This window comes from Neomonachus schauinslandi, chromosome 4, assembly GCF_002201575.2.
Source record: "Neomonachus schauinslandi chromosome 4, ASM220157v2, whole genome shotgun sequence".
NCBI lineage: Eukaryota > Metazoa > Chordata > Mammalia > Carnivora > Phocidae > Neomonachus > Neomonachus schauinslandi.
Genome location: NC_058406.1, coordinates 168,324,370 through 168,337,443, shown reverse-complemented (window position 1 = coordinate 168,337,443; position 13,074 = coordinate 168,324,370). Strand labels below are relative to the sequence as shown.

Sequence of the window (13,074 nt, the reverse complement as noted above, 5' to 3'; positions counted from 1 at the left end):
GTGATAAACATTTATTATTGTTTTATACCTTTAATGTCTGGGGTAATTTCTGATGCAGCAATAGATAACTAATATCATTCTTTTTTTTTTTTTTAAAGATTTTATTTATTTATTTGAGAGAGAATGAGATAGAGAGAGAGAGCATGAGAAGGGGGAGGGTCAGAGGGAGAAGCAGACTCCCTGCTGAGCAAGGAGCCCGATGCGGGACTCGATCCTGGGACTCCAGGATCATGACCTGAGCCGAAGGCAGTCGCTTAACCAACTGAGCCACCCAGGCGCCCCAACTAATATCATTCTTAACCAATAGTTTATGCCACCATCATTATGAGTCAGGCCTAAAAGGAAAGTCAAACTCTTATGAGGCCTATTGGATGAGCTCTTCATTGTGGCAGCTTGCACCATGGTTCAGCAAATGTTCATCCTCCTCTTGCAACCAACTTTGTGAGGAGCATCTAATTCCCATCGGGACTGGACCAGGTGACTTGCTGTAGCCAACTGGACATGGGTGTTGAGGATGGTAAATCGCATCTGAACAGAAGTTTTTGGAGACACTATATAGATCTGCCTGCCCTTGTTAGCTTCTGCCCTCATCTACAAAAACACTATATCCCAGAGTAGATGTTCCTTTATAGCCTGGGTCCCGGCATGAGAATGCACGGCCAGCCCAGCTGAACCTGAGCCCAGTTTGGAGACAGGCCAAGCTGAGCCCAAGCCCATGCAGAGGCACAACTGACCTACAGACCCATGAGTGAGAAATAAATGCTTGTGGTTGTAAGCCACCAGACTTTAGGACTGCTCGTTATGTCGGCAGCCGCTGCCCCACGCACTCACCGTGCTGTATGATACCGTGTTCCATAAGCCGGTGGCACAGCTGCTCTGCCTCCTTCCGCGTGGTGGCCTCTCCCTCCTGGACTAGCCAGTCCAGGAATTCAGACGCCATGAAGGTGCGCTCGTACTTGACCCCTTCCTCCTCCCTGGCTTGCAGCAGTGTGTTTTCAGGGCTCATCAGCCTGGGAGGAAGGAAGAGAAGAAACATAAACCTCCATAGAGGGAAAATAGCTCCTTTGAAATCCTACATCACAGGTTTCTGCGAAGTCTCACGGCAAAGTTGTTAGACAGCCAGATGTGGCCGTCATGTGCTGTTACAAATGAAATTTCTAACAGAAGGACCTGCTTCAGGAGTGAACAAAATGCATTTTCTCCTGGTAATTAAGAAAAAAAAAAACTGGTGGGGTGCCTGGCTGGCTCAGTCAATAGAGCATGCAACTCTTGATCTCGGGGTTATAAGATCAAGCCCCACGTTGGGTGTAGGGATTACTTAAAAAAAGAAGAGAAAAGAAAAAGGAAAAGAAAAAGAAAGGAAAGGAAAGGACAGAAAAAACAAACAAACCTGGAAATGTGATCCAAAACCCGCGTTAGCAGACTGCATTCAGTTTCGCCACCTTGAGAAGGACAATTTATTGACCCAGCCCCACCCCACCTTTCTAAAAAGGATAGTATTTCTTTCCTAAAGGAGTCACTCAGTTTCACAAACCATTGGGCTAACAAGATGACTGCTATGGATTGAATGCTTGTGTCCCCTCAAAATTCATATACTGAAATGCTAATGCCCAGTGTGATGGTATCTCAGGAGCTGGGACCTTTGGGAGGTGGTTATTTCATGAGGGTGGGGCCCCCACGATGGGATTACTGCCCTTGCAAGAAGAGACAGAGAACTTGCTTCCCCTTTCTTTCTTGAGGAGGATAGGAGGAGAAGACTGTCTGCAAACCAAGGAGAGGGCTCTCACAAGACACCAGATCTGTGTGGCGCCTAGATCTTGGACTTCCCTGCCTCCCAGCTGTGAGAAATAAGAGTTGATTGTTTAAGCTACCCAGTCTGTGGCATTTGCAGCCTGAACTGACGTAAGCCACTCCTTCACAACACCCCCGTCCCCACAGAGCTTGTTTCTCACGCCTCCTTCTCCAGCATTCTCCAACTGCCCTCGCTTCTGTCCTTACCACACCTCTGAATAAAATCCTGCTGGGGCTGGAGTACTCTCCCTTGCATCCATATATGATGGGCATTTTGTGGATCCCCATTTTGGTTGATGTTAACAGTATTAGATGCGACTGACCACTTCCCTCACCCAGAGGGGCATTACCCTGTCCTGGTTTCCCTCCTCTCCCTCTGTTCCTACCTCCTTCTCAGTTACCTTTGTGTTGGCTCCTCCTTGTCTCCCTGGACTTTAAAGGCTGGAATCTCTTGAGATTCGGTTCCCCAGATACCTCTTTTCTCATTACTTAGTCTCTCAGGGAAGTTCTTTCATTCCTCTAGCTTCAACTGCCATCCATGCCCCAAAGATACCCAAATTTATGTCCCTGGATCAGGCCTATATTCCCAACTCCCGGCCTTTGTATCCATACGGATATCTCAAAGACACCTCAAAATCAACAAACCCAGACCTGAACTCAGGTTCTTCCCCCAAACCTAGTCCTGTGCCAGTGAGGGCTTCCATCATCCCGCCAGAAAACAAGACAGCATCCTTTATGCCTCCAACTTCCTCATTCCCCCCTGTCCGGGCAGTCATAGGAATTGTGAATTTTATGTCCCAAATCATACTCATATATGTCCAGGCCTTCCCATCTCCAATGCTGCCACTACCTTAGCCCATAATACCAATACCTTTAACCCAATTACAATGGTTTCTTCCTTAGACTTCACTATGTACCCACTCTTGTTCTCAACCCAACCTCAAGCATCTAAGTCCAGACATAGCAATTAAATTTATCTTTTTCAAACTCAAACCTGATAATATCTTCCTCCTGTTGAAGATACACTTCAGTGGTTTCTGATTGCTTTTAGGCTAAAGACTGACATCCTTTATATGGCCTCTAATGCATGCATGATCTTTCCCTTTACCCCTTTAGGATCATTTTCACCTCTGACCTCATTGTGCTTCAGAGATGGTCTTCTTATAGCTCCTCAAACATAGCATACCTCATCTGCCACAGGGCCTTTGAATATGTCATTCCTGCACCTGGAATGGTCTCCCCCACCTTTCCACTATTCTATTCCTTAAACCTACTTGACTCCTCATCCTTTGTTATCTCAGCTATGCTCAGGTCTCCATTAGGCCATCTCATTGCTCCCTGTACAGTCTGTGTGATTATCAGATTAAAGACTACCTCCTCTACTCAATCATAAGCTCCAATAGTGTAGGGCCCATGTTTGCACACAACTTGGTTCAATGGAAAATGAAACCCCATAAAATGCCAAAATCATTGTGTCATCTTCCTCGTTTAAAACAATTCCTGATAAGTTCCTGTCTTCTGCGTGAAAGTTTCTTTCTTTTAAAAACCCTCATTTCTTTTCAAACTAACAATAATATGCACCACAAGTTGTACCGTTTCATTCTAGAGCAGGAAAAAACCTTAGAGATCACTGTAATCCAACCCCCTCTTCATCCACATGAGAAAAATGTCACTAACATATTATGTGTCAATTATATCTGAATTTCCAAAATGTAATTCTCATCCATATGAAAAAAAAATTGAATGATAGCATTCAATGTTGCGGGTAGGAAACTTGCTCAAGGTCATGCAAAGAAGCACATTATACATATTTATAAATCATTTCATTTGGGGTAAATGAACCTCCATACCTGAATGTCCATTCACAGGATGTGCATTTTCAGTGCTTTCAGACTTAGAGCCCAGTTCTGTTGTGGAAAGGACGCTGGGCTAGTAATTTGAAGACTTAAGTTTATTCAGAATAGATCACTTAGCTGTAAGATATAAAACAAGCCACTTTTCTTTGTTTCAGCCTCCTTTTTCTCCAGGGTATAATCCTATTTTCACCCATGATTGTGAAAATCATCTATGAGTGTGAACGAAACAACTTTACAGTATAAAAGACGAGGTATATACAAAGTGTTTACACTACTTAATAAATCATGGTGTCTATCCCAGGGCAGGATGGATTTGTGCCCAACAGCTATGAAACGACAACGGAAACTCCTCTGCACTCCCTCCAGTCTTCCCAGCAGAATCTTCAGAGTCCTATTATATGAAAGTCATGGCTGGGCACAGGACTGGGAATCTAGAATTCCTGCCCGGTTGATAGTCTCCATTTAAGACACAGATGGACCCACCAGGTTTTTATCTCTCTTTATTACACTCCATCCCTTCTAGCTCAGCGATTTTCCTTTCAGGTGTGGGGAGGACAAGTGAGAGGGTTTACTTGTGTCACCTCTTGTAACCAGAAACAAGACCTGCCAGACCTCTAGAGCTCCTGCTAAGTCGCTGGTGGCCTCTGGACAAGTGGCTGGTTAGCTGCTATTGCCAATGTGAGCTTTAGGAAAGAGACCACTTGGCAGGCCCTCCTGCACTGATTCAGCTTGCCATTTAAAACATGTCCCCGCCAGCCTTAGTTCTTCCTTATTTCATTTCTTCTTAAAATCAAATAATGTCCCTATACAGTTTCTTCTCTAAGATAAAGACTTTCGTGGGATTTGATTTTGGTACTAATATGTGGTCATAGTGTTAAGGCAAGACTTACTACTTGTTCCAATTATGTTTTGCTATGTAACAAGCTATCCTCAAGGTTGGTGGCTTTTAAACAACCACCAGTTCATTATATCTAAGTATTCTTGGGTTGCCTGGGGCTCAAGTGGGCAGTTCCTCTATCACTCTTGCTAGGGGTCCATCATGTGTTCGCAGGCAGACGGTGGCTAGGGCTAGGTGTCTGGTGCTGCCATGCTCCTGAGTCAACATAGCCTTTCTGTCCAGTGAGGCAGGCTGGATGTTGAGATGCAGAGCTCAAGAGGGAGGAGGCAGATGCTACCAGAACTTGTTTATGGCTTTTATTGAAACCTAATCTACTTACCATACAATTAACCCATTTAACATGTACAATTCAACAGCATTTATACACAGAGTACACAAACATCATTCCAATCCATGTTAGAATGTTTCCATCACCCCAAAAGGAAACCCCATTACAATCATTCCCCACTTCCCCACTGCCCCATCCCTAGGCAAACACTAATGTGTGTTCTGCATCTACAAATTTGCTTGCTGTAGACGGTTCATAGAAATAGAATCATATAACATGTGGTCCTTTGTGACTAGTTTCTTTCATTTAGCATAATGTTTTCAAAGTTCATCCATTCTGGAGCATGTATTAGTCTTCTATTCCTTTCACAGTTAGTATGACCAAATAATATTCCATTGTATGGATATACTACCTTTTTGTTTATCCATTCATCAGTTGATGGACATTTGGGTTGTTTCCATTTTTGGTTCTTATGAATAATGCTGCTATGAATATTCATATACAACTTTTGTGTAGACATGTCTTCATATACACCTAAGAGTAGAATTGCTGGATCACATGGTAACTCTGTTTAACCTTCTGGGAAACTGCTGGACTATTTTTATAGTGGTTGAACCATTTTCATTCCCACCAGTAAAGTGTGAGGGTTCCAATTTCTCCATATCCTCGCTAGCAGTTGCTACCATCCATTCGTTTTTCTTAGCACCATCCTAGTGGGTGTAAAGTGGTATCTCACTGTGGTTTTCATTTCCATTTCCCTGATGATTAATAATATTAAGCATATTTTGATGTGCTTATTGTCCATTTGTACATATTCTTTGGGAAAATGTCTATTCAGAACCTTAGTTCATTTTGAAAACTAGGTTGCTTGTCTTTTTATTTTTGAATTTTAAATGTCCTTTTTACATGCAGGATGCAAGTCCATTATCAGACATATGATTTGCCAATATTTTTGCCCATTCTGTGGGTTGTCTTTTCATTTTCTTCATGATATTGCTTGTAACCCCAAAGTTTTACATTTTGAAGTGGTCTAAATTCTCCATTTTTCTCGTTTTGTTCTTTGTGTGTTTAGTGTCACAGCTAAGAAACCACTGCCTGGCCCAAGCCCAGGAAAATGTATTTGCTCCTATGTCTTCTTCTAAGAGTTTTACAGTTTTAGTCCTTACATCTAGTTCCATAATCCATTTTGAGCTCATTTTTCTGTAAGGCATGGGGTTGGGGCCCACCTTCATTCTTTTGCACGTGGCTATCCCGTCGTTCCGTCACCATTTGTTGAAAGATGATTCACTCTCCATTGAATTATCTTGGCACTCATCAAAAACCAATCAACCCAGCCAGGCCTTCTTAACTGCTAGGCTCTGAAGTCACAGAATGTCAAGTGTCCTGAATTGCCTTTATTAAAGCCATCAAACTCAGGCCAGACTCAACGGGAGGGGATACATGCACCACCTCTTCGTGGAAAGAGCAACATGCGTGCATAGGAAGAGGTGGGAATATTTGGAACCATCTGGGAGAGCAGGTAACACACTGATTTATTTTCATTAACCAACTGAAAGGCCAATTTCAATAGTTATAGCTCATTTACAGTTGTGTGTTTTCTCTTCCTCATTTATTTAATATTTTTTACTTTACTTATAGGGTAGTTTTAAAAACATGGGATTCAAGACAAATCCCGCTTTAAATCCTAACTCTGCATACGTGTTAACTGCATGACCCTGCTTCCCTAGGTGTACACTGGGGATTATAAGGGTGACTATTTGGGGAGCTCTGCAGCGGGAGCGGGATAATGCATGAAATGCTTCAGTCAGTGCCAGCTGCCCCTGAAACACTGGATACATTTTAGCGATGATGATGATGAAGATGATGTTGGTGGTGATGATGATGATGATGATGTTGGTGGTGATGATGATAAAAGTTTTCTAGATGGAGCCATTATTTGATCAAATCAAAACCCTCTGTGGCAAGATGAATTAAGATTCTGTGTGCGGTTCTCCAGAGAAGAATAACAACTCTATTTTAATTAGTAATCAGAAGTGTATACGATGCTCAGAAACTCTCATATTTTATAGAACAAATTCAGTTTTAGTCAAAATTGTCCTGCTCTGGCCTATAATCATGACATAAAGCCACATGCCAAATATGGTGCTAGGCATTAACAATCCTTGCCTCCTGTAAGCATGAACGCAACAGATTTTGATTGTGCATGTGAGTCGATTTCAACCTTTCCTGGATATATATCTGAATCAGATTTCCCAGACTCACTTTAATCTAAGGGGAAGGCAGCATTACAATAGAAGGAACTGCTACATTTAGGGGCCAGAACAGAAATAGAAGTAAGCTGATAGCGATCTCCTTGTGCACTGAAAAAAAAAAAAAATTCAAAATAGCTGAGAAGGCCCTATATAACATGAGAACATAGGTAAATGGTATTCAAGGGCACAAGCTAGGGAGAGTCACAATGACCCATGGGCTATGTGGCCAAAAAGGTGCTTTAGGATTTAGAAAGATAGCTTTTTAAAAAGTCCTGTGTTAGCATAATGATAAATCATTTTGAAAGGCAAAATATGTAACTTTATATACATGATAACCATTAAAAATTAAAAATTCATTCACCCAAATATTAAAAGAATTTCTTACTCCTGGGGGTAGTTTGTGAATGATTTTTCTTTTCTTTTTAATGGAATACTCTATTACTCAAATTATTCCCCAGAGAGAAAGTACTGTTTTTGTAACTGGGGAAAAATGCTATCAATCAATATAGAAGTTTTTTTAAGGTTAAATTTTTTTTTGTTGGTTTTTTTTTTTTTTTTTTTTTTAGAAAGAGAGAGAGCATGTACACACACATGCACAGGAGAAGAGGGGCAGGGGGAGGGACAGAGGGAGAGAGAGCATATTAAGCAGGCTCCAAGCTCAGTGCAGAGCCCCATGCGGGGCTTGATCTCACGACCCTGAGATTATGACCTGAGCCAAGATCAAGAGTTGGATGCTCAACTGACTGAGCCACCTAGGTGCCCCAGGGTTAAGTTTATATTTAACTGGATGACTTGTTCCTGACAAAATGCTTATATTAATACCCAATACAATAAAGTAGCTCCCAATGTATAAATTATATATTTACATGTATGCTCCCAACTTACAGTTTGAATGTATAACATTGACTTCTGTGATTAGAAAGAAAGGATTAATTAGGTAGAAATGCTTACATGAGCATTGGTATTTTTAAGTACTATGCTATTATCTATAGAACAGATGTTACACAGATAAATTAACATAATTTTCATAATAATTAGACTTGGAACAAGTAATCAGAAAACTATTCATTTAATATTTGTGAGTAAAAATAGTACATACTGGAAAGGGTGAGAAGAAAGGAAAAACAGCATTTTACATTCTTTGCCAACAAATATCTTTTATCTGCTTTCACTCCTGCTTTCATCTTCATATTATACACTGAATTGAACATCCTCATTTTCATCTTCATTCCTTACTCATGCTGTTCCCTCACATCTCCTCTCCTTTCTTTCTTGAAGAAATCCAAACTACCTTCCAAAGGGGAGGGGGCTCACTGTACAGTGATATAGGTTGTTCACTGTACAAGGAAACCTGGCTTCAGGTAAAAAGGAGGGCTAAAGTCCAGCCCTAATTCCTCATGAGCAGTCCTGTGTGGAAATGATTGCAATAGCCGGAAGGAAAGGGCAAAAAGTTACCTGGTTCTCATTTGCAGTAGGTGCTAAATGACACAGTGGGCCTCGGCTTTAAAGGGCTGGATTAAGTACTAACTCCTCTTTGAAACTATCCCAACTAAAGTGCAATCCAGACAGCTCTCTCTCTGTTTTGAACTTAAAATCAGTGCATGGTTTATATATCCATTCAATTTTTAATGCACTCCAGCTAAGCTAGAAGCTTCTGAAAGATAGACACCATGCCTTAAATGTTCTTATTTCTTAAAAAAAAAAAACAAAAAAACAAAAAAACTGAGCTTAGGGAAGGCATATACATGAAGTGCTCAACAAATATTTGTTAATCAACTGAGGAAAAACTAAGAAATCACAAGCAACAGGAATAGAGAGGGTGATTTGTCTTTGAAAGGTGAAATTCCTCCTTGCTTGTTATTTTAAATCTGCTGGAAGAAAAACTAGAATTTTTAGTGCTGGTTTTATGCTTGAGGAGACTGATATTTTGGAACCTAAGTTGTAATTTTCCCACTGCCCATGGTTTTTAGTGTTGCTGTAGTAAATATTTACAGAACTTGAACCAGCTTTAGACAGAAGCCGAGTACAACCGCAAGGCTACAGCTACCCTAAGAGGGCCACATGCAGCTATGGTTTCATAACTGGAAAATTACACAAGAAGATGAGAAGCTGAGCATTTTTACAATGTCTTCAAAACAATTCCAACCTGTTAGCCTTTTCCAACAACTGTCCAGGGAAGCTGGATTCTAAAACAAATTTTAAGTCTCCTTTTAAGGGAATGGTTACTATTTGTACTGAATGCTTCCATAATTATTAGAAAACAGAAGCATTTGAAGCCAAAAACAAAGAAAGAATAGAGGTAAAGAAAGAAGCTTAGGAGAGGTAAGATGAAGCCATGAAGACAAACTGAGGACAATACCAACTAGGGAAAATACATATACTTTAAAAGGTAAGAAAGTGAACACAATGAACTGATACAGTTAAAAAACTGAACACAATGACAAGTAGGTGCTACTTTGGTGCATGTTCATGGGACCACTTTGTACTGTACTTTTGTGGAGGTGGTGTGAAAGAGGAAGGGAAACAGGCTCTGGTCTCTTTTCCCAACCAAGATTTTATGTTGTACGATCATAAGACTCCACTCTTAAAACAGATTTAAAATCACTGTTAAAATCATTGATACATCTGTGGTCAACTGATTTTTAACAAGGGTTCCAAGGCCACCCAATGGGAAGAATTTTTTTTTTAACAAATTGTGCTGAGATGATTAGAGAGCCACATGCAAAAAAAAAAAAAAAAAAAATGAAGTTGGACCCTTACCTCACACCCTATGCAAAAAAATAACTCAAAATATATTAAAGACCTAAGTGTAAGAGCTAAAACCATAAAATTTTTACAAGAAAACATAAGGGTAAATTTTCAAGACTTTGGATTGGCCAAGGATTCTTAGATAGGACACCAAAAGCACCAGTGACAAAAGAAAAAACAAATTGGACTAGATCAACATTTATAACTCTTACACTTAAAAGGCACTGGCAAGAATGTGAAAAGACAGCTCACAGAATGGGAGAAAATATTTGCAAAGCATATATCTGACAATGCATTTGCATCCAGAATACATAAAGAACACTTAAAGCTCAATAATAAAGACAAATAACCCAATTTCAAAGTGGACTAATGATCTCAATAGGCCAGAGAAGATATACAAATGGTCAATAAGCACATAGAAAGATGATAGGCATCATTGGTCATCAGGAACCACAAATCAAAACCAACCACAATGAGCTATCACTTCACACCCCCTAGTTGGCTAGAATAAAAAAGTCAGATATTAACAAGTTGTTTGCAAGGATGTGCGGAAATTGGATGCCTCACACACTATTGGTGGGGATGTAAAACAGTGCAGCCACTTCAGAAAACAATCTCTCAGTTCCTCAAACCACTACACAATCCAGCCATTCTGCTCCTCACTATATGTCCAAAAGAAATGAAAACATATGTGCACAGAAAAACTAGTACACAAATGTTCATAGCAACACTATTCATTATTGTCAAAAGGTAGAACAACCCAAATACCCATCCACTGATGAAACTGAAAATCTTATCTATCCATACAATGGAATAGTATTTGGCTACACAATGAAAGAAGTACTGATACAAGCTACAGATGGATGAACCTTGAAAACATAATAAATGAAAGAAGCCAGGCACAAAAGACCACGCATTTTATCATTCCATTCATATGAGATGTTCAGAGCAGAAAAAGCTATAGGGACAGAAAGTAAATTAGTGGTTGCTTAGGGATAGATGAAAGAATAGGGAAGTGACAGATAAGAGTTAACGGAGCTTCTTTTTGAGGTGATGAGAATGTTCTACAATTGTGGTAATGATTCCACATATCTGTGAATATACTAAAAACCATTAACATGTATAATATAATGGGTCAGTTATATAGTATATGAATTACATCTCAATAAAGCTGTTAAAAATCATATTCATTAATTCGGGTGCCTGGGTGGCTCAGTTGGTTAAGCGACTGCCTTCGGCTCAGGTCATGATCCTGGAGTCCCAGGATCGAGTCCCGCATCGGGCTCCCTGCTCGGCAGGGAGTCTGCTTCGCTCTCTGACCCTCCTCCCTCTCATGCTCTCTGTCTCTCATTCTCTCTCTCTCAAATAAATAAATAAAATCTTTAAAAAAAAATCATATTCATTAATTCAATAAATATTTATTGAGCATCTTCTATATCCCAGGAGATGCAGAAATGAAAAGACATGGCCCTTGAGCTTAATTGTTTACAATCCAGTGGAAAAGCAAACATTAAAAACCTATGGGCAAGACAGATAAATGCCACAATAGAGTTAGAAGTATACGGATATGAAAGGGAAGCAAGGAAACTAGGAGTGATCTGGTTGATTACCTTCTCCTCTGCTCCTGCCTATTAGCACAAATGGTTCGAGAGAGAGGGGCAATGAGAAGCAGTCCTGGGTTTCAATCTCTGTACTATGATTTCCAAGCTGTGGTTTGGCTCTATGATCCTGGATTTCTTATTGTATGTAATAAAGATAATAATGCTTACCTCAGTGGGGTTGTAAAAACTATAGCTAATCTATAAAAGTGTCTAGAATATCACCTGTCACAAAGTAGCAGTGAGCAAATGATACACAGAGGTACATATGCACACCCCTGAGAATAGACCCTTGTCAACTCTTGTCAATCCTCATCAGGTTGTACAAAAGTTCAGACTAACCAGAAGAACCAATTCCAGGCATCTGGGGAGAGGTAGTGGCATTCAGGTGACAGATGAAACACATAAAAGCCAAAGAAGTTTAATTACTTAAAAAGATATTTTATATTCTAATGAACGCTAACACTGATGCTAACGTCAATTTTGTTTAGAATATTAAATTATGGTAGACTACAGAGGAGAATTTTTAAAAAAATACTATTTGGGTGATGGTGGGTTCATAAGTGTGTTAAATTTGTGAAAATTTACTGAGCTGCACACTTAGAATAATGTGTACTTTATGTATATTACAGTTCAATAAATTTAACTTTGTAGTTAAACTTTAAACTTTGACTACAAATTTAAATTTGATAAAGTTAAAAATCTGGATTGCCTTTCATTCTGGTCTGAAAGACTCTTTTGTTAGAAGCTCTGAAATTAATAAATGCTTTCTGTCAATTTGGTGCTCTTTTCATTTGGTGGAACAATGTCTTTGCTTACACTCCCCAGCTCTGTGTGAAGAGATGGTAATTAAGTAGGGATGTTTTCATTTAGCAAATAAAGCAAGATAAACAATACAGCAACTACACCTCTTGGATTCATCTTGACATTTAAAGACAAAGCCACCTACCCAGGGGAGCTTCCATACAAAGCCTCTAATGTAAGAATACTCTCCTTCCTTAAAAACTCCCAGCCACGCCTTCCTCTAGTATCACTCCTAAAACATCTACTTCTACTTTGCTCCAAAATGTGCCTCTTCTCTCAGAAGGTCCTGTCCGCTCTTCTACTCTGTGTGTGTTCTTTTTCCCCTTTGCGGCAGAATGCCTAGCATAGCCTCCTCATGCCCTTGATCCATTCACTCTAGAACTTCAACATTTAAAAACAAATAAGGTATTTCCTCTAGAAAGGACTCTGAGTTCTTGATCTCTTCCAGATGTAAGCGAGGGTCATTGTATTCAAAGCATATTAGAGATGATATTTAATTTCTACAGGTTCACTCAAATTTAAATTTTTAATTTTTTAATGCCAACTGTGGGAAAGTGAAGAGCGTGCACTATGAGCAATTTTTGCAGGATCACTCTTTAGCAACTGAAGGTTTAAAGCATGTTCCTTGGCCCATCTCAAAGTCACTTGCCTTACCTGGAAATTCATGGTGAAACTCTCTCCCTCTTAAGAGGTGTAGGAAGAATTAAGTGAAATAATGTGTGAAAAATACTTAGGATGGTGCCTAGAGCAGAAAGTGTTCAGTAAATGATGGCTATGTTTACTATTCGTATTCTTTGAATGTCTACACTAAGACCCTAGAATGAGTAAATACAAATAGAGTGATCTTAGATGATCAAAT

The 13,074-nt window shown here is 39.8% G+C and overlaps 1 protein-coding gene across 2 annotated transcripts in view; it reads right to left on the bottom strand.

The window, feature by feature from the left end:
* Positions 1-13,074, bottom strand: part of DEPTOR (DEP domain containing MTOR interacting protein) — a 122,271-nt gene that overhangs the window by 58,057 nt on the left and 51,140 nt on the right. For both annotated transcript variants that reach the window (XM_021688441.1, XM_021688442.1), the window contains one exon: positions 832-1,010. In XM_021688441.1, coding sequence (XP_021544116.1) covers positions 832-1,010 — 179 coding nt within the window. The remainder of the gene's footprint in view (positions 1-831; positions 1,011-13,074) is intronic.